The following is a 22,913-nucleotide window of genomic DNA, read 5'->3' as shown; positions in this document are numbered from 1 at the left end:
AATACATCCAGTGTGCTCTCCCTGAACAGCCTCGTGTGCTGACCAGTCAGCCCCAAATGCTAATCCTGGCAACGTCACTCATGTGACGGCAATCTAAATCCCCATTTTCCATTCTCAATATGTGCAGAGGACCTCAGTTCTCCCAACCGAGTATCTCTGGCTTCCCAATTTCCACGCGTCCACTCTTATCAGACCTGCATCCACCGTCAGGTATTCTAAGTCTGTTCATAGTAACTCCATTCCTACTGCCTTTAAAATGATGACAAGTTCTTCAAAATGTTTCACTTCTGATCTTCAACTTTTCAGTCTTACTTCCCATCACACTCTCTCTTTACAGTTATACCCCGCTAGGCCATCCTTCACTTCTCATTCCCTTTACGTGGGAATGCCCTTTTCTCCAAATCTTCCTTAAAAAATGCTTCTTCTGCAAAAACCCTCATTTCCTCTCATCAGTCCTTCCCTGTGTTCCTTCAGCATGGTCTTTGCTCCTCCACACAAAACTTATTTCGATCGGGCTTACTAGACTCGAGCGTCATCACTTTCAGATCTCTCACGTCCAGCTTCTAACTCAGGGTCTCAGACACATATGCACACACTGACGGAATTAAATGAAACACGTCACCAATCATGAAAGCAGAGAGAGACAACAGGATACGGTAAATGATGTCAGACAGAAGTCTAACTTCACAGAACATAGTTGAAGTTATCTTTTAGTTTCAAATGAAGTCCAAAGACATACTGCTATAAAAGCTAAGAAAAAAAAAAAAAAAACTCAATCCACAAAATCAGTACAAATCAATTTTCAATAACATAGTCAATGGATCTCAATCCACAAAATCAGTACAAATGAATTTTCAATAACATAGTCAATGGATCTTTTAAGGAGCAGTACTAAAATAAATGTAATGCCTCAATTAACATGAATTGCTTCAATTTATTTGGTGTCACTAGGGTATTATGATTGAGTGGAAATTTACTCAACAAGGTTGGCGGCTCTTGCCATCCAGTCTATCACGAGGTCTCTCCAATGACTGTGATGAGGCTGGTAACCACGTCTGCTAATGGAGCAGTAAGAGTCAGGTGGATACCTGGCCTTGCCCGTCCTTTCCTCAGAACCAGGCGAGTGTGAGTGCAGGTGAGGAGGGGTGTGAGCTCCCGATATGAGGGTTATCTGGAGCAAGAGTCGAGCAAGACAGAGGAGAGTCAACAGACTGGACATATGCAATGAACGAGCCTGCTAGCCTGCCCAGTACAGGCAAAGAGAACACCTGCATGGCGAAGCTGGAAATGCGCTGAGCTGAAATCCCTGGGTAGCTTTGAAACAGATCCTTTTAAAATACTTCTTGCCAAGTGGTCTGCTGTCCATGTGACTGCTGTCTCACACAGTTACTAAGAACTAGGTTAAGGGCATTGAAGCAAATTCCTTTCTTAAGATAATGTTTCTCTAGCAAGTTCAAACACCAGAAAAGTGTAGATAAGTCAGAAAACCAGGGTGATAGTTTAGCCTTTTCACAATTTATATAAAATCCAAATCTAAGAGACTTGCCCTAGTATCCCTTTAATCCCAAATCCATAGGAAATCTGATACCTGCCCAGAAAAACTTTTTACCAAAAATTTGTATCTTGTTTTCAATGAAAAACTCTTAATTTCATAATTTTCATATCACTTTTTTCTTTTTTATTTAAAATATTATAACCAATTAACATACTAAGATAACATTGTTTACATTCCAGTGGTGCATGTTTAATGACTAGGGCATGAATGATTAAAAACCACAATAATTATCTCAGCATTCCCTACAAAGTGCCCCATTTTGTTTTGTCTAGAGGAGGGGAGAGGAGAGGGAATGGAACACAGGGAAGGGAGAGGAATGAAGAAGGAATGGCATCACACAGGGAGAAAAGCAAATGTCAATTATCATACTTAGGTTTCAGGTTTCAAAACCTGTTGAACAGGATAAACTATGAGAAAATAGATGTCACAGTCCAGGTAGACAGCTAGTTCAGTTTTAACTTCATCATTCGGCTAAAAGATTAAGAGCTTCTCAAAAATATACCAAATATCGGGCCTACAAAAGTAATTTATTTCTTCGTAAAATTTACTAAGATTTATTCCTTTTGTAAAATGTAAAGAATGGACTGATATCACGAGCAGGTTTCTACTTACAAAAACAGACAGTAATAATGTCCAACGAGCACATCTAACACAATTTTCGAAGATACATAGTGAAACATTTTACAGGTGAGTCTCTCTTACTGATGCAAGGTATATCTTTTACATACTTATTGGTATAGTGTTGACATTGGCTATAAAGTACTTAACACACATAATTCACACTCAGTGAAGATCTAACAGTAAGGGCAACTGCTTACTTGGGAAAGCATAGAAAATTAGTGTGAGGTAGTTCAATAAAAACCTAGTTTAATTTGTAAGTTACTGTGAGAATAAACATTGTGCAAAAGTAATCCACAGGTAATATTTCTCAGAAGTTTCAGTAATGAAGAGAATCTAAATCAGAAACGGCCAGGAAGTGTTACTCTTACTAGACTCTCCTTAAGAGCACTTAACTAAGAGCAAGTTAGTTTGAAACTAATTAGGACATTTTTTCCTTACCAGTTTTTAATCATACCCCAAACTATACATTTCTGCTTCAATGCCCTTTACCCCTCCATCTTTCATGCTACTCAGGAAAAACTAGTTTCCTCTCATTGAGGAAAAACCTAAGAGAGATCAGTAGAAACACAATGCATACCGAAATGCACAGGATCCAGAGGCAACACTCGAGAGGGCTGCTAACGAGAGAACAGTGGCGTCTGCTTTTCCTACTGGCGAGCTTCCTGGGGTCACGGGGCGTCATGCACTCACTCTACAGCTAATGTGTGACTAGTGAACAACACTCACAAACACACTATAACAGGATTTTTGAAAAAAGACTATGTTTTTACCTCAAAATGTTGTACAGGCTTATGTCTAGGCAACAATGAGTAGTTACATCTTCATAGTGTAGCACATACTGGCCAATAGTGTGTACCAAGTCTTATCTGTTACCTCAAAGGGCTTCATTCGCCTGCTGCTGATTGCACCATCAGATATCCACAGCCTCTTCACCTTTTTAGACAACACAATAGTATCAGCATGGAAAAAAATAACAAAAAGCGCTTATGGGAAAGTCTGCCATTTTACATGCAATCAAGCGTCTTGCTATTGCTAAGGGGGTTGTGTGACAGCCTTCTCACTTAGGAGGCTGGTGTTTCTCTGAGGAAGTCTGGTGTGACGACACTGTGCCTTTACCAACATAGGGTGTGCATACCAGGAACAATCAGCGGCTGAGGCTGTATAACAAAATGAGAACTGTCCAGCAAACAGTATGAAAGCGTTGAGATGCTCTGTTTATGTCTATTATAATTAAGCAATCCCAACAATACAATCATTTAACAAATGGTCAGTTTATATTAGAGGGTAACAGAATAGTAACCAGGAAGAAATACACAGAAAGAATTACTTTCCTAACCTATAACGTTGAATACTAAATCTTGGTCTAAATAATTTTCTGACAGTAAGACCATGGGTATATTAAGTATTTAAAGTCGAAAATCCAAAGTTATAAGACAAGCAAGGTGGTTTTACATAAGTACTGCTTGACAGAAATCTTATTTCCATTTCTTTAAAAAGTGTTTAAGATGTTTTAAAGGTTCAAAAACTTCTAAAAATAAAAAGAACTAGCCCATCTTTAGTTTATTTAACACAGTTAGAGAAGAGGGAAAGTTGTATTGAGATACTGCATTTTAAAAACCCAGAGCACACAACACTTAAACAGACTTTGTTTTCAGGATGTATCTTAAGTGTACATGACTATTAAGAGTTTTGTTTTCTCTGAATCAACTGAAACATGCTGGTTGGCAAGTGGAGCTGGCATTTACAACAAATGATACTGTTGAAACACCTGGTTTTCCTTGCTGAACCAACACCTGTACCACGAGATGGCTTATCAGCAAGGAAACAGAAAACGAAGGGAGTCTTCTGGGAGCGTGGCAGTTGTTAAAGTGCAATAGTGAAATAATCTACTCTATAGAAATAAAGCTAGTTAACTGTCAAGCTAATACAAACTTAACACATTCGTGCTCAAATTCTCCTGAAACTGCAAATCCAATCCTATTTCTACAATTCAAGAGGTGTTATAGTCTCAAAACTTTATTTTGCCTAATAAAATTAATGCACCCTGTCATACAAGTAGAAAAGGAATTAATAAAAAGACTGCCACTTCAAGAGAGGCTGGAAGTCATGGCTTAAACAATCAAAAACAATCTTACTATTTCAAAGCATATAAAATGGCTGTTAATGTATTTTGATACTAAATATTGCACATTAACAATGACCTAAAATACCTTATTCAAAAGGAATTTTTCACTGAATACACGAACACCATGCCAAGTGGACTTTCATATGCCACACGCTGAATTGCACCAGTTCCTACTCCTGCTGGTCATTAATTCCATTGGGCTTTCTGCCTAGAACTTTTTGCTTATTTAAGTATGCATTTCCCAGTTCATTACAAGAAATCCCTCTTGTTCCAAAAATAATAAAAAGTGCCTGGGGCATTACAGACAACATATTTCAGAGATGAGACTTCAATGACATTTTACTTAAGAAAAATTCTGTTATAGAGAAATAATTTTGCAGATATAAAATGTAAACAATTAACATACAACCGTCAGGAGCAGCACCATTCTTACACTATTCAACATCCACATCGTGTGTGTTTATTGAAAATCAGGTATTAAAACAAATGAAAGACTCGGACTAAGTAACTACCACTTATGCCTGCTCTGCTCAATATGAAGAAACAGTCCTTAGAAAATGATATCCTATATATGGCTGTGCGCTACTATTTTCAGATGAACGGTATATTGCTCATTTTATACATCACCTACAGAAATCTAAGTAGGCTTTGGAACCTCCCAACAGCTAGTATAAATATGATTATGCCACAGGTAGAATCAAATGGCCAGAAACACCCTGAGAACTGGTGCTCGACTGACTGACACTCTAACAGGAAACTGAATAGGTCCACGGGCCCGAGGCTGTAGGAAAGAGAAAGACCAGACTCGAGGTCATTGCTAGGACCTACAGCCTGAGGAGATCAACTCAGTGTACACAAAAACAGGCTCATGGCTAGTAAAGGTGAACCATCTGTTTATTTGCATTGAAATGTATTATTCATGAAGTATCCTCTTGACTTTAGTGATCATAAGCTTTGAGCATGCCACAGATGTGCAGGAAACACCATATTCTCTTACTGTACTGTTGGTGGGTGGGATGTGGGGATAGGAAGGTGGTGGTGGATGCCCAACACTTTCAAAGACATGCTCTGAGTTATTCTGCCGTTTAGATGATGGGGCTTTTGCCAAAATTCACATAGGATTACCTATCAATTGTATGTAACTAAATTAGAATTGGCAAGTAGCAAATATTGGAGGTTTTTTTTCTTTTTTAAAACACGTTCATCATTTACAGTAGTTATTCCTGAATATAACTGGCTACAGGTTATTTTCCCTCACTCCTCTGGGGTTATTTCATTGATAAGCACATAACCCTAAAGGATAGCATCATGAACAAAACATTTGAAATAAATTCTAATAAAAAAAACTATAAAATCTTAAATAATTCATGATATAGGCAAGTCACCACTTAATAGTTGCTTTGATAAACAAAATCTTACAAATTCAGTAAAAAAAAAAAAATCAGCAGCATAAGATAAAGCAAATATGCAAAAATTTTAAACCATGATAAAATAATTACGTTTACATTATACAGTTAATTACAGCAAAAATACACAGTTCTGTTGCTGTTTTAAAACACAACTTAAGTTTTAAATTACATCACTTGAAATTAAAAAAAATAAACTACTTTACTACAAAATGAATTCTACATTTTGAAAAATCACTCAAAAATAAGACCACTGAATTGTTTTCAAAGTAGTTCTATCAATGACTAAACAACTGCCCATCCCTCCCACCCCCCGAGGCCCAAGTAGTCATCTACAGCAGCCCAGAGGCCCAGCTGACGCTTCTAGACTGCTGTCTGTATCCGAGGCCAAAGTCGGATCTGTTGACATTGAGGACACATCATTGACAGACGACGATGACGATGGATGCTGAGAGCCATTGATCACTGCTGCACCTGTGCTATGAGAAACAAAACAGCAAATCAGTTGCAGACAGAGTCGCAGATCGAGCTACTGGTACTGTACTGACTACTTCCAGTGGTCAATAATTGTTCTTTCAGTTTAAAAGGCTCATTAAAAATAATCACAAGTGACACGCAACACAGCACTAACTTACAAACACGTCACTGCAAGCTGCACGGTGAGAATTTGGAAAACGTCTGGAAACCTGGAGTCCCTGCCCTTTCTACTAATTTTTCAATTTCAGACAAGAACTGTCAATGCCAAGCAATATTTAGAAATAGTCCTATAGCAAGATTCATGAACTGGCTTCAGATTGTGTGTGAATAATACTGATAATACATGCAAAACTGTCTGTATTGCCTTTTGTTGTAAAGAGGATCTCAAGGGATGTATGACTCAAACAGTTAAAAAACTACAGCCCTAATAAATGTAAAGTAGTGCAGTGACTATGGAAAAGAGTAGGAAGGTTCCTCAAAAATCAAAAAGAGAACTGCCACTCAGTTCAGTTCAGTTGCTCAGTCCTGTCAGACTCTTTGTGACCCCATGGACTGCAGCATGCCAGGCTTCCCTGTCCATCACCAACTCCCGGAGTTTACTCAAACTCATGTCCATTGAGTTGGTGATGCCATCCAACCATCTCATCCTCTGTCGTCCCCTTCTCCTCCCACCTTCAATCTTTCCCAGCATCAGGGTCTTTTCCAATGAGTCAGTTCTTCACATGAGGTGGCCAAAGTATTGGGAGTTTCAGCTTCAGCATCAGTTCTTCCAGTGAATATTCAGGACTGATTTCCTTTCAGATGGACTGGTTGGAGCTCCTTGCAGTCCATGGGAATCTCAAGAGTCTTCTCCAACACCACAGTTCAAAAGCATCAATTCTTCACTACTCAGCTTTCTTTATAGTTCAACTCTCACATCCATACATGACTACTGGAAAAACCATAGCTTTGACTAGATGGACCTTTGTTGGCAAAGTAATGTCCCTGCTTTTTAATTAGCTGTCTAGGTTGGCCATAACTTTCCTTCCAAGGAGTCAGCGTCTTTTAATTTCATGGCTGCAGTTACCATGTGCGGTGATTTTGGAGCCATAACTTTCCTTCCAAGGAGTAAGCGTCTTTTAATTTCATGGCTGCAGTCACCATGTGCGGTGATTTTGGAGCCCAGGAAAAAAGGTCCGTCATTGTTTCCCCATCTATTCGTCATGAAGTGATGGGACCAGATGCCATGATCTTTGTTTTCTGAATGTTGAGTTTTAAGCCACTTTTTCATTCTCCTCTTTCACTTTCATCAAGGGGCTCTTGAGTTCTTCTTCACTTTCTGCTTAAGGGTGATGTCATCTGCATATCTGAGATTATTGATATTTCTCCCAGCAATCTTGATTCCAGCTTTGCTTCATCTAGCCCAGCATTTCTCATGATGTAATGTACTCTGCATATAAGTTAAATAAGCAGGGTGACAATACACAGCCTTGACGTACTCCTTTTCCTATTTGCAACAAGTCTGCTGTTTCACGTCCAGCTCTAACTGTTGTTTCCTGACCTGTATACAGATTTCTCAGGAGGCAGGTCAGGTGGTCTGGTATTCCCATCTCTTTCAGAATTCCCAGTTTGCTGTGGTCCACACAGTCAAATGCTTTGGGATAGTCAATAAAGCAGAAGTAGATGTTTTTCTGGAACTCTCTTGCTTTTTCAATGATCCAACGGATATCGGCCATTTGATCTCTGGTTCCTCTGCCTTTTTAAAATCCAATGGTTCACATACTGTGGAAGTCTGGCTTGGAGAATTTTGAGCATTACTTTGCTAGCGTGTGAGATGAGTGCAATTGTGTGGCAGGTGGAGCATTCTTTGGCATTGCCTTTCTTTGGAATTGGAATGAAAACTGACCTTTTCCAGTCCTGTGGCTACTGATAACTTTTCCAAATTTGCTGGCAAATTGAGTGCAGCACTTTCACAGCATCATCTTACAGGATTTGAAATAGCTCAACTGGAATTCCATCACCTCCACTAGCTTTGTTCGTAGTGATGCTTCCTAGGGCCCACTTGACTTCACATTCCAGGATGTCTGGCTCTAGGTGAGTGATCACACCATCGTGATTATCTGGGTCGTGAAGATCTTTTTTGTGCAGTTCTTCTGTGTATTCTTGCCACCTCTACTTAATATCTTCTGCTTCTGTTAGGTCCATACCATTTCTGTCCTTTATTGTGCCCAACTTTGCATGCAAAGTTTTGAGTTTCTTCAAAAAACTAAAAAGAAAACTGCCATATGATCCATCAACCCCACTCCTAGGCATATCTCCAGACAAGACTATAATCTGAAAAGATACACGCACACCAGCACTCACTGCAGCACTATTCACAACAGCCAAGACACAGAAGCAGCCTGTATGTACAATATAACAGGTCAATGGATAAAGAAGATGTGCTGCACACATACACACACACACACACACCTTGGAATACTACTCAGCCATAAAAAATAACAAAATAAAGTTATCTGCAGCAATATGGATGGCCTAGAAATTATCATTCTAAGTCAGAAAAACAACTACCATATGATGTCACTTACATGTGGACTCTAAAATACGACAAATGAATTTATCTATGAAACAGAAAAAGACACATAGAGAACAGGCTGGTGGCTGGCCTAACAGGAGGGGTGAGGGTGGCTGGACTGGGAGTGTGAGATGAGCAAAAGCAAATCTGTACTACTGTGCTACTGTGTATATGGATAACTGAAGCACTTCCCTGTACTCCAGAAACACAGCATTGTAAACCAATTATACTTCAATAAAATAAATTTTTAAAAATAAAACTACTGCCCTAATAAAAAATGCTTCATGACATCTTCTCACTGTAAAGTACAAACCATCCTTCTGATATATCCTGTTTTAAAGCAAAAGCCAGGACAAAGATTAAAATCATTTTAATTCAAAGGATCCTTGGTCCAACTGCCCCATTTGGTTACATGACTTGCCAGAGCCACACAAGTGCTCTAGATGGGTAAACTCGGGTCTTGTTATTTCAGTTCTAATAAGTACTTGATAAATGTACATATGGGCTTAATAAAGAGATAAACGTAGGGGAGACTCTTTTCCTTTACCAAAAGTATAGCCAAACAAGCATTTCCTAGATTTTAAAAAGTAACAGGAATACTTAACCTACAGAAAAATTCTCACAGTGCAACTGGGTCAGGAAGAAGAAACGACATTATGGGGCGGGGAATATGACTCATTCAATAGATAACAGCTTTTGAACTACTAAATAAGAATCACTGAATAAGAATCATTCCAAATTTGAGTATATTAAATAATGCATGTTATACAGAAGTTCTTAAGAACAGATTTATGGAATAAAAAGCAACAGTTTTCAAACTGAGTAATAAAAATTTTTAGGGTTGAGTTTCAGGGACCCAATGATGTTAAAACTTAGCGAGTTGAAAACCACTGCTCCAGAACCCAGTACCTCAGTGTTTGAAATTATCCCTCCTTTCTGTCCAATGACAAGAAATAAAACATTTAAATATGAACGGGCCTCTGAGAGCTTGTCTTCAAGTCCAACAATGAATTAACTAGGGGACTTGGAATAGGCAAATCTTTAGGGCGCTGGCAGGGACTGGGAGACAGAGAAGAATGAAACCTCAAGGGACGGAGCAGGGGATGGGAGGTGCACTGGCAAAGGAGGTGCGCGGGATGCCTCAGGGCTGACAGGAGAGAGGAGAAGGAGGGGTGTGATAACCTAGAATTCTAGACCCAAGAACCTTCTAAGCGCCCAGTCACAGTACAATGATGACACTAAACTCTTAGAAGTTCAATTCTGAGTATCATTTAGAGTCTGTCATCTACAGATTAAAATCACTTCAGAAAAAAAAAAGTTCAGTTCGTACAGCACTACAGGATGCACCTTTTCTGACTACAGCATACAATCCCACCGATGGCTTCAAAGACCTGTACTGAAACATTCAAATCATAAGAGTGTTTTATCACATATACTTTCTCATGCCTCTATTTTTAATCCAAATTTTATTTTATCCAAATTTCTTAATTTAATAAAAATTAAAATTTAAATGCATCATAAATTAGTTAACTTTTTAATCTGAAAATCAAATACCTAAGGAAAAAAAACTTGTTTACTCTGACCTTTCAAGCAATATAGTAAATTCTCAGTAAAGTCTCTGAATGGCAACAATATGGAAAAATCTTTAATTTATCTGGATCTGAAAGTCTTTAATTTCTGGATCTGATATCTTTTATTTCAGGTATCTATCATTTCCCTCTCCGTTACTCTCTACATACTCAAAGGCATGCAAACTCATTTTAATATTACATAAACCAAAATAAAGACAAGAGGAAATCCAGGGGGCTAAATTATATATTTACTTTTTAAAATCAAGACAAAATGGTATTATGAATTCCTGATATTTTGAGTAATTAAATATTGTTTCTTCTGTTTTTGCATATAATCAAGAACTGAATATTTTTACAGCATTAATTTACTAACACTCTTCTTTGCAAGCTGTAACTGAGAATCTAGAAAATGTCTAGAAACTTCTAGTCCTGTCCTTTCACTGACTTACTTTGTCACTAAAATTAAAGGTTGTCTAGGATTAAAATTTTTCACTTATAAATTAAGAACAAATACAACTGCTGTATCTTTCATGAGATGATTAAGTTTACTCAAACATTTGACATGATGTGCCACTGACTAGGATATTATGCTAAAGTATAAAAGTCTTCTAAATAATGGATTTTTCAAATTCAATTTGAGCCTCCATCATGAACAATTCACTTACATGACTACTGCATATCAATTACAAAGCCAATTAATTAACTCAGTTATTATGTGAAGTCACTTAATCGTGTCCGACTCTTTGTGACTCCATGGACTGTAGCCTACTAGGCTCCTCAGTCCGTGGAATTTTCCAGGCAAGAGTACTGGAGTGGGGTGCCATTTCCTTCTCCAGGGGATCTTCCCAACCCAGGGATTGAACCCGGGTCTCCCGCATTGCAGGCAGACGCTTTACCATCTGAGCCACCAGGGAGCCACCAAAAAAACTCAGTTATTAAAGCATTTATAACAGACCCTTCGTTACAACCAATTGTAGGTATAAGCTGTTGAAACCAATTTATATTTTCAAGAGAATCTATATTATAATTTGGAAGACTGCATTTCTGATCAAGGATTTAAAAAACAAAGAATTAAAATATAAGCAAAAATGTCATAGAAAGCTACAAAAATTATTTAAATATATGTTTACAGTATAAAAAACTGGGCACCTGAAACTGCAGTTATAAATATTACTTCATAAACAAGATGCTAGATATGATATCCCATTTTTTTTCTTAGAATTATTGTATATGAGTTTTAGAAGGATGATTAAAATGACACAGTTTTACTCTAATTCAAGACCTATCAGTGTAAACAGTATTCTTCAAGACTCAGCTCAAATTTAATCTCTCCCTAATCTTTGTAGCCACAAGTCTCTGCTGCCAGCCAGAGACCAAATTGGATGCTGGAAAAACCATGCCTTCTTGAAGTTACTGATAAACATGGCTTCAAGTATTCACTTTTCTACATAAAAGATTTGTAGTCTTATATCATTTAACTTTTCTAAACTGGTTCCTCATCTGTAAAATGTGCATACAAATCCCTTCCTTGGGGTTTTCCAGGGCTGAATGAAATGCAGTACAGAACCCACCTGTGTCTACCCTGTGGTATGTGCTTACTACGTATATGCTGTCATCTGACTCTTCCCTTCAAGTCTTCATGCTTTACAAGCACTCAAAGTTAACATGAGCTTATGATAAAAGAGAATGTTTAACTCATACAAAGCTAACATTCTTAAGAGATAGAATACCTTCTGACAGCAGTTTTAACACAACAATGCCAACAATAAAAAAGGTTTTAAATTTCAGTTCTTCAATGGGATGTCAGTATCACAGAAAAAGATGCGCATTTTATGAAGTCAGTTACTGATATATTAGTACAATGTACTGATAGAACGGTGTGCCAGTGCTTTCAAATTTAACCACAGAAACAGTATTCCTTATATTTACTAAACCTGGATACGAATGGTAGTAAATACAGAAAGAACAGAAAGTTTCAGGCCACTGAAGATTACGACACCAGAAGTAAACTGCAATCATAACTGAGCTTATATTGTAACCAACCTAAAGGAGAGGGCTGCCCCCGTATAACTCCATTCTTGGTTCTCTCCTCCAAGTCCATAACTTCTTTGTATATCAATTCTGAAAAAGAGGTAAATAAAAACTTTTCAAAGTCTGAGAGACAATCTCCCAAGATATGTATATGTTAAGTAAAAAATATTCACACACATTAAATACTTCGAATGGTGTCCTTGCAATGGTAGAAGGTTGAAAAGTGTCAACTAAAGGTTCAAAGGTGTTAATAACAATTTATCAATCCTCAACCATGAATTATATTGAAAGAAAAAAAATCTCTGTTGTAATATTCCAAAAGTTAGATTAAGATAGATCTGAGGTTAGAAGTTTCATCTTCTATACTCCACCAGGACTTTATACTATATCATTCTATACTACAAATACTCATTTAATTCTCTCAATGAGAGCTTGAATCAAATTTGTCTTACTAACTTCTATTTCCCAATAGAGCATAAAGCCTGGCATACAGCATGGTACACTGTAGGTACTTACCCAGATACCTGTTAAAAGATATAAATGCAAGAGTATATGGAACCTTCTTTAATCAGAAAAGAATACAAATACATCTTCATTAAAGGAAAAGAATCAGGTAGCTATCCTTCAACATCTTCTGAGTTGAAGCATGGCCTATTATTACTATACAGATTTCTTCACGAGCATCTCGTTCCTTAGCTAGGCTTCTGGATGGTGGGTATACGGCTGGCAGGGCCACTCCAACCGAGTCTGCCTGTCAACTTAAGACCTTTCTGGAGTATGCTAACATTGCCATTATTCTTCTCAGGTCATAAAGTTCTTTGAGGACTGCATAAAAGCAATGAATGCTCTTCTGAGAAAAATGTATACACAAAAAACGCTGCACAGAATTTCAAGGAGTCTGTAATTCATTAAACATTTGATAAATGATTTCTGACCACAGGGTATGGCAATATTCACGTTGATAATAAGGTAAAATAAGTGGATATGTTGGGATGAACAAGAGCTGGAGACACCGAAGTCTGCTTGTGATGGTAACCTACTTGAGCTAGGAAGAAGAGAAATAGGAAGTCTTTTGATAGAGGCAAGAACGGGAGATGTCTTTAAGAAACAAAAAGGAATGATAAGCATTCCAGATAGGAGGATTAAAAAGAGAGAGAGATAAAACAATATCTCTTTGTAAAAAGCAACCTAGATAGCACTTTGCCAACAAAGGTCCGTCTAGTTAAGGCTATGGTTTTTCCAGTGGTCATGTATGGATGTGAGAGTTGGACTGTGAAGAAAGCTGAGCGCCAAAGAATTGATGCTTTTGAACTGTGGTGTTGGAGAAGACTCTTGAGAGTCCCTTGGACTGTAAGGAGATCCAACCAGTCCATCCTAAAGGAGATCAGTCCTGGGTGTTCAGTGGAAGCAATGATGCTGAAGCTGAAACTCCAATACTTTGGCCACCTCATGCAAAGAGTTGACTCATTGGAAAAGACGCTGATGCTGGGAGGGACTGGGGGCAAAAGGAGAAGGGGACGACAGAGGATGAGATGGCTGGATGGCATTACTGACTCGATGGACATGAGTTTGAATAAACTCCAGGAGTTGGTGATGGACAGGGAGGCCTGGCGTTCTGCGATTCATGGGGTCGCAAAGAGTCGGACACGACTGAGCGACTGAACTGAACTGAAGGCAGAAGAACCAAACTAACCCAGGATACTAACTAGACAAATTAATCTGTAGTTAATGGCTTTGGCACTGAATTTTTTCTGTTATGATGCTAAAAAGGGAGTTTGTAGGTAGCTATTAAACTGCATTTGGGTAGGAGAAAAAGATACAGAACAAAAATAAGTATGTTTAAAGTAATCAAAAATCCTAGAAATATACAAATGAAAATACTATGTTTCACTGATTTTTAGACATACTTTTTTCAGTTAGCTTAATGGTGCGGTACAGCTGGCATTGTGTTTCTCTTTCTTAGTGGTATATAATAGTGTGTTTTACAACTGGGGGCCTATTAAAATTCCACAAAATATCATATATGTTTCCTGTAAATGTAATGATATATAAAGTATCAGGTTAGACATTTTAACACCCACTCTGATCCACAGTTTCTATACTCTTGTATACGACATGTTACACTGTCAGATGTACTAGGTTCCACCTCATTCTGTCGTCTTGGTGGGCTCTACAGAACCTTATTAATACTATATGTCTCCCAAGTCAACTGAGGGAAAACTAATTTCTGATTATTCCGAAGAAAGAATCAACTTAATTCCTCCCAAATAAACCTGTAAATGGACTACCTGCTTTGGTTTATACCTCCCCAGTCCCTTTTGCCTTCCAAGTATTTAGGTTCTTAGCTCTTAATAACATATCTTCTGTCCACCTGATTTTAAGTGACTTCTCCAAAGTCATGCAGATACAAAATTGGTCAAAATATTACATGACAACAATATAAACAGAAGCAAATGAGATCTAAAGGTAACTTGGCTCAAATGTCCCAGGGAATCTTTTAAAGAAAGAAATACTTTAACATTTCCAAGACTTTCAAAGCATTATTAATATTCAACCAAAGTAAAAAAAAAAAAAAAAAAAACCTACTCTGTTAGATATTCCTATACAATGCTGATGTGAGTGTAAACTGCTATAATTTCTTCAGAGAGTAATTAGAAACAGCTGAAAATATCCTTTGGCCCCAGCAAATCTCCTTTTAAGATCTTTCTCACAGGCATATTCTCAGATGTGCACAATACTACACAGCTGACTGCAATAACAACAGACTAGACCCAGCTTAAGCTCTTCAAATGGCTGTCAGAGCGACCCTGTGACACAGCCGCACAGCAGATCACTACCCAGCTATTAAAGCAGAGGAGCCGGGTATATGGAGCAAGAGGGAATAATCTCTAAAATATACGATAATATCAACAAAGCAATTGTGAGTTGCATACAACTGTATGTGATTAAAACAGGGTGGGAGAGGAGAAGGGGGAGACAGCACACACACAGGTTTGTGTATGCGCAGAGTATGAAAGAATATTAAAGTTCCTGAAAGTACAAATGTGCTTCTGTCTGGGGTGGGGAACATAAGGCATTAAGTTAGTGAAGGAAGGAGGTTTAGTTTCTACTTCTGCAAAATATTTTAAATCATATTATCAAATATCAGCTATGAATAACAGAAAATATCTTTCATCTCCCTAAAATGATGAATAAACAGCATAGAAAGCCAGAGCGCTCTCAGCTCCATCTTAAGAAATCTGGTGAATGTTACCTTTCCACTCTTCTATTGTGTGTTCCCTTTCATCTAACTGCTTGTCAGGTATCTTTGGTGGTGGCTGAAAAACAAGGTAACAAAAATTGAGTCAGTTTATTCAAAGTATATAAATTCCTTATAATTACTTGAAATATTAATCATGCAGAAGCCTTGGAAAAACACACCATTATACCAAGACTGATCAATGATCAATGCTGATTTTGTGTAGACAGACTAATTTGGGAAGACTCCATGACAGGAAAAAAGATGCTTAACAGTCTTTTTTTTCTTGTTTTTGCAGCTAGTATATTTTATTTACATCACAGAATTGTGCTATGCTTTGGGCACAGTAATTTGTTTACAACAAAGTTAAGATGTTTTCTCAAAGAGCTCAACTTACAAGGTAATAAGGCAAAAAGGCAAGAAACAATGGGAGGGAAGTTTATTTTGTGTAGGAGGTACTTGGATATGTTCATTCTCTAAAGGAATTTTTAATGCAAAAACAGAAAGCACCATCATCATTTATTTATATTTTTATTTAAAATTAAAAAAATATACTCCAAACCTAACTTCAACTCTAAGAGTACAATATATTCTTCAAACATTCAGAAAAGAACTTACAGCTTCTGCTTCAGAAGGGTCATACCAGACATTGATATACGGGTGCTGGAGAGCTTCGTCTACAGAAATCCTTTTAGATGCGTCGATTACCAGCATTCTGGATAACAAATCCCTTGCCTGACTGGCTGCAAAAGTAATGAGATGTTTATGTACACGTATCTCATAAGGTTTTAAAATTATCAATCAATTTCAGAAACCTGAAATTATCATTTACTAAAAAATGCTTTAAAAAGAATAGATTTACTATAAAATTAGATCATACATATGATTAAAAATATAACTAAAAGTAACTAAAACCTCACAGTGTTCCATTACTCAGAAATAATGCTGAGTTACGTCCCATAACAATATAAATACACCCCCATAAAAACCTCCTCCACAAACAGCCACCTACCCACAATGGAATTAAAGGTAATATTTTAAAAAGTACCTTTAAGTTTGTTGTGTTCCGAGTCAGCTGGGAAAAGTACATCAGGGAAGAGTTTCTCAAAGCTATATCCGGCATATTTAGGTCTGTTTTCAACATAAGTCCTTACTGTTGGTTGTAGTTTCTTCATGAATTCAGGACATGGTGTTCCAAGCTGTTCAATAACTTTATTCCACTGATCAATATCTAGTATCAAGTAGCTAAGAAAAATACTGTGCATCTCATGTTCAACATATCAGTCATATCCATATTAAAATAACATGAAAATAGCAATTTAAAATTCTAAGAAAGAATGTGGCAGTTATAAATCTTATAGCCACCTTGCAAAAGGCAATGACTGTAGGTGGACAAAAAGAATCAATAACAAGCTTTTGTTAACCTTATTTATTATGTGTATGTGTGTGTCTACTAATACTGATTTTATCATTAAAATGGAAGCTTAAACTCACAAATTCCAAATACAAATAATGAGTGGCTCAAAGAAAAATGGTAATTACTACCCATACAGACTCTAAATATAAATGACACAATTTTGAACATAGAATTTGCCTTTTCTTCTAGCTTATCAGAAAATGTGACTGCATTTTTGAGAAGATAAGAAATATTTATTATCTGTCCTGCTTTTCCAAGTTTTCTAAACTAACAGAAAATAACCAGTAGCAATAAAAATGACGGCATTTCTTTTTGCCATTTGTTTAGCTTATGTTAACTAAAATTAAGTTTAAAGCTCTGAAATCTGAGAAAATGACTCACTATTTTGGTTAAGGAATAAGGCTAGAATTCCCTGGTTTCTTTCCTTCTAGTCTTTAGTCTTTATACTTCAAGTGCTCCCCGTGGATTAAGACCTAAAACTTTCTTACTGTAACCCAGTGAATACGGTTTCTCCCATTCGTCTTCTTCAAACTAAGTGTCACTCGCTGAGAAACACCTAAAAGACCACTGCTACTATAAATACCAGAAGTAGTCAGATGAACAAAAATCGTGAACCCAACCTATTCATCACCATATTCAACTATTACTGCTGAAACTCTCAGATGGAAAGATCAGTATGTTATGTTGAGAAACGAGACAACAACGGAAAGACACAGAACACACAGAACATTAACAAAAAAGAAGGTGGGGGGGGGGGGGCAAAACAAAAGGATGACCAGAAACGACAATTTCAAAATTCATAGTATGTCCTAAGTACTTCTAGACTTACTCAAGTGTATAATTATTAGAAAAATTTAATGCAAGCCATGATTTTTGATTTAGGTTAAATAAGTCAACTCAAAGCCAACAAGTAATTGTGGATAATTAACTTGAGTAGTTTTCAGAATTAACAAATGAGACAACCAATGAGGGAAAGGAAAGTCTATGTCAAATAGCAGGTGGTATTTTGAAAGAGTAATTTAACAATACTTTATTAGGGAGAGACAAAATACATTATACCTGATCAAGCTGAAGTGCTGTCATACATTTTGACCTTTAGAAACTACACTTTAGGCCAAAGATAAGGATACGATCTGTACCTGGGAACAAAACACCACCTTTGATCATTTCTCCCATGATGCACCCAACTGACCAAATGTCAACTGAAAACAAAATGCAATGACATTAACATAAAGATTTTGGTTAAAATAAAAAAATATATAAACATTAAAAAAAATCACGCACACCATGTATACTTCAAAATTAAAGAAAGCAGTATAAAATAAAAATGGGTGACAGTGAATGTGCTCTGACTACCAGCAGAGACTGTATGTCCTACTGCCAAATGCAGCCTACAAACATTACCGAAATTTTTGAACTATAACAGCCACAAACTTTACGTCTGTTTAAAAAACCCCACGTGTATGAATGTACACTATATTCATCTTCATTAGAGAACATAAGGGAGTTCATCACCTAACTAATCAAACTGCTGCAGCAGCACAAGGATACAGTCCCTTCCTGGAAAGAGGATTTTGTGGCAAACCATTTCTCCCATAATGCACCCCACAGACCATAAATCCACTATATGTTTGCAGCACAAAAGAAGGAAAAGCAAAGCAAAAGGTCGTTAAAATCAAAGAAGCATAATATGACTGCATTATATAAACATTGCAAAACATCACAGAAAGAAAAAAGTGACTTTAATTTTAGCTAATGGAATAATTTAAAACATAAAATATTTTTCAAAAGGCTTTGATTCACAAAAGCAAATGTGAAGTGTAGCCTTTTAGCTACATATCTAATTTAAAGGGAGAGCTATGCACAGAAATCACATGATTGTAAAACCTATAGTTTGCCCCTGAAAATTTACTGATAAAATATGAAAAGGAACCAACACAAATTTATAAATAAGGCTGAAAATGTACAGGAGGTACCAAAATTTAAAAAATAAAATCTTGATACTATTTGGAGGGTCAACTGTGCATTATACTCTCTCTTTAAGTAAAATAACAGAAAAAAGCATGAGCAGAAACAGTCTAGCGTATTAAAACATTGAACAGAAATAATGTTTCTATGAATAATTACAGTTAAAAAGTTAACCTAAAGGTCTTCAGAAACTTTCAAGCTGGAGTTCATAAATTTGTTTTGAGAAGTGCTATGTTTACTCTGAATAGAAAATCATTTGTTTTCTTGGCAACACCATGTTGCATTTACTCTACTACCCCAAAGGGAACAAGTACATAGAGAATGAACAAACAGTCAAGAAAACACAGCCAAGAAAGTATATTTCATGTTTTCCACCTAAAGTGTTTTAAGCCTGTAGAACTAAACCACTTTTGGTGTAAGAAGCTGGTTTCGGCTGAACACAGCATGAAAGCTCCTGCAAATTTATTATCTACAGAGTCTCCCACTAGACTTACTGACCCTTGCCGACTTTATTTTTTATTTTGGCCACACGGGATGAGCAGGGATTGAACCTGCATCCCCTGTGGTAGAAGTACGAGTCTTAACCACTGGACCACAGGGGAAATCCTGTGACGCTTGTTAGTTTTAAATGAGAGTTCCAACCAATGTTGAAAAGAATGCGCCGAACACAGAAATGAGCAATTTGAGGATCTCCACCTATTTCATTAAAACTAACCACATACCCTGACACTTTATATCTTTGGGTTTGAAAGCAGATAAAAAGAGAAGGTGCTTACAGTTTAATACCAGAAGGGGAAGAATAAGCAATTTGAAGGGAAAGTTTTAGTAATATGCATTTGTTTTTGAAGTCTGAAGACTTCAAATCTTTTAATAGCAAAAGAATAAAAGAGCAGGAATAGATGTTAGAGATGTACCTTTAACCATGCAGGATGACTTGGGAACTTAAAATCTGTACTTTCTAATACACTCATAAGGAGACTATTAGCTCATTACAGAATTTTAGGAGCTATATTTAGGAATAAATTTTGGAAATCCTGTGGAACTAAAGTTTCTCTAAAATTTCACATTAGAATACATACAAATCTTTTTTATCTATGGCATAATTCAACTTCCAAGGATAAAATTTTAGAGGGAAAGTTATATTCACCTATCAGTTCAGAGAAAATTTTTTTCCAGGGTTTTCATTTCTGGCAAAAATCTATTACAATTTTTCCTTGTGGATTTTATAGAGAACACCAAGCTTTAGTTAAATATCTAGGACACAATTTATGTACATAATCTTGAGAAAAACATATTTTAAAACATTTCAAAAGCTACAAGCATGAGAGGCTATTGCAAGCATTGTCTGGGCTAATGAAGGCTTTCCTCAGAATATGACAAGCCTGATTCAAACATAAAAAGAGCTTTACAGGTCTAACTGCTTAGTCTATTTGGCAGTTTAAATATACCCCGTTATCTCACTTTCCAAAAAGCTTTGAGGGTAGCTTGCAATAAAAGACATATATATAAACAAAGTTGATAAAAACAGGTGTAGGATGGGTGAGAGGTGCCACTAAAAGGTGGAAGTTCTTATATTTGACCTTGCTGGCTAATGTAGTTATCAATATTAAGCATTATATTTGACTCAGTTTCCTGGAGACAAAAGAAAGAACGCAATAAAGTGAATCTATATAATTCTTATCTAAGAAAGGAAAGTATGTCAACTCTTTACATGACAGTTTTTCTGTCATGTGCTGATTTCTACTAGGGAGCGCCTAAGATCACAATGCCAAGATGAAGTGACACACCGCACATTATTCATGACAGTCAATGGTTTTACAGCAAATACAAAGACGATGATCATGTTGTCACTTGAAATAGCAATTCTCCAAAAAAAAAAAAAGAGAGAGTCTAATACTAAATCTAACTCACTGGATTTTACAGGGTGTAAGACAATTTTAGGTCAAGAGTAAGACAAGAGAACAGCATGTTTATTTAAGAACAAAAGAATAATACTGATAATAAATGTTTAAAGTGTTTTTAACTAGCTCAGATAAGAATATTAAGCTAAAATCCTCACTTCAAAGTTATCTTTTTTAGAAAAAAAGAATCCTCAAAACTGATTTGATACAGTTTCCTGATTCAGAGTAAACTGCTGTTTCAGAGTCTTTTGCTAGAAAAAATGTCTATGTCCTACTTTATAAAGTATTTTCAATTATCACATTTTAAAAGTTAAAGTCAATAAAATCATGTGTAGACTTATTCATCTTCCAAATGACTGAGATTCAGCAAACTTTCTTAGGTAGAAATATGTGTATGTATACATTTTTTTAAAATTCATGAACTACATGCCTGATCATTTTCTTCAACCTAATTCTAGTGTTAATTTATGTAACTGGCTATATTCGCACATAATAATGCCATTTCTTTAAGGTTGGACACAAGGGCTTTGATGAAACACCATTTCCTCTGAAAGGTCACCTTCAATTAATTATCCATCAGCTTTGCACAACAGCCTTACTGTAGCTCTTAAAGTCTGCACTAGGTGCTACTGCTATTAACTTTAATGTCATGGGACAGGAAATGTGTGCAAATACCATTAATGCAAACTCAGATCACCCCTAAAGCTGCGGGCCCACTATACACTTCCTGCGCCCATGTCAGAGTGCTCATCTTCACGCTACAGGCAAGAAGATGGTATGTATTCTATATACGTATTCTGTTACGGGGGCCATGGTAACAAATTCTTTATTCGATGGTTGTACTGATGATTATGTATTTGTATTTAAATAAACAGGGGCCCCAAGTTTTTCCAAACTTTTATGACAAAATTTGTAGTTACTTCCAAAGTCTTGATAAACATCTCAAACAGCGATAATTTTCTTTATGCATTTCAATTTAAGTATTTACATAAGAAATCTGATAAACAAAAGCAAATAAATCTGAACAGAATTTCAAGTAAAGAGTGTTTGCTGACCGTTTTCTTTGTAGCCCATGCCTAGGATGACCTCAGGTGCTCTGTAGTAGCGAGTCACTACGTAAGGTGTCATCATAAAACTAGTTCCTGCAGTCCTGGCCAGTCCAAAGTCAAGAATCTTCAAAGTGCAGTCTGATTTTACTACTATATTACTGGGCTTTAAGTCCTTCAAAAATAAAAATACAAAAAATGACTGCTATGATATAAACAAATATTTTGCAGTATACTCGTTATGAATGAGATCTCTTATAAAACAATTCATGCTAATTGTTCATTTTTCTCAAACTGTAATTGTTACCACTGCAAAGATTCATCATAAATAGGCAAATCTGAGAAATTAGCTTGATGGCATTTTTAATTTACAAATACATACAGTAGTTATTAGAAGTTAGTAATGTTTTATTTGCTAGAAAATATGATTAACTAGACAGTTTCAATCAAGGGGTGTAAAAGCGATTTGGAATGGCATCTCAGAGCTCATGTAAGAACTTTCATGGTTAAATAAAGAGAGAGAATCATAAGTTAGCATTTATATTCACTTGTACACTAAATTACTAGCTTTTAAAATTCTCATTTTAAAATCACAGTAAGCTTTATATAGATATTATATACCAACAACAGGCCATTCTATGTCAACCCAACCACATGGCATTTGACTTTTCAAACAGGCAGATGTTCCACTCTGAAGGACCAAAGTAATCATCATCAGTTTTCCCATCACTGATCTCTCACCGAAAATCATACAAATTTGTTCATACAATTTTTTCCTACAGAGGCAGGACACCACTGTCCTGGTGCCACTAACCCATAAAATCACCTGCTGCTGATGCTGCAAAGTAACGTCCGTGAAAAGCTACCCACGTGAACCCAACCTCAAGGAATTCTATGTTACAAGCATAAAAAGGCAGCAGCATAAATACTCAAGGCTTCAAGTTCAACCCATCTTGCCTTTTAGCTACCATGAATCCTATTATGAACGGAGAGACCAAAAAAA

At 36.6% G+C, this 22,913-nt stretch overlaps 1 protein-coding gene across 8 annotated transcripts in view; it reads right to left on the bottom strand.

Annotated features, from left to right (window-relative positions):
• Positions 1–1,655: 1,655 nt before the first annotated feature.
• Positions 1,656–22,913, bottom strand: part of MAPK8 (mitogen-activated protein kinase 8) — a 100,629-nt gene continuing 79,371 nt past the window's right edge. For 4 of the 8 annotated variants that reach the window (XM_027531019.1, XM_027531018.1, XM_027531017.1 and 1 more), the window contains 7 exons: positions 21,920–22,085; positions 18,126–18,197; positions 16,627–16,809; positions 16,197–16,321; positions 15,594–15,657; positions 12,353–12,430; positions 1,656–6,181 (listed from right to left, as the gene is read on the bottom strand). In XM_027531019.1, the coding sequence (XP_027386820.1) occupies positions 6,036–6,181; positions 12,353–12,430; positions 15,594–15,657; positions 16,197–16,321; positions 16,627–16,809; positions 18,126–18,197; positions 21,920–22,085 (834 nt within the window). In that variant the 3' untranslated portion in view covers positions 1,656–6,035. Of the gene's footprint in view, positions 6,187–12,352; positions 12,431–15,593; positions 15,658–16,196; positions 16,322–16,626; positions 16,810–18,125; positions 18,198–18,546; positions 18,619–21,919; positions 22,086–22,913 lie in introns of all 8 variants that reach the window. The other 4 variants (XM_027531022.1, XM_027531023.1, XM_027531020.1 and 1 more) reach the window with 3 other exon arrangements.

This window comes from Bos indicus x Bos taurus, chromosome 28, assembly GCF_003369695.1.
Source record: "Bos indicus x Bos taurus breed Angus x Brahman F1 hybrid chromosome 28, Bos_hybrid_MaternalHap_v2.0, whole genome shotgun sequence".
Lineage (NCBI taxonomy): Eukaryota > Metazoa > Chordata > Mammalia > Artiodactyla > Bovidae > Bos > Bos indicus x Bos taurus.
This window is presented reverse-complemented; position numbering and strand designations above follow the sequence as displayed.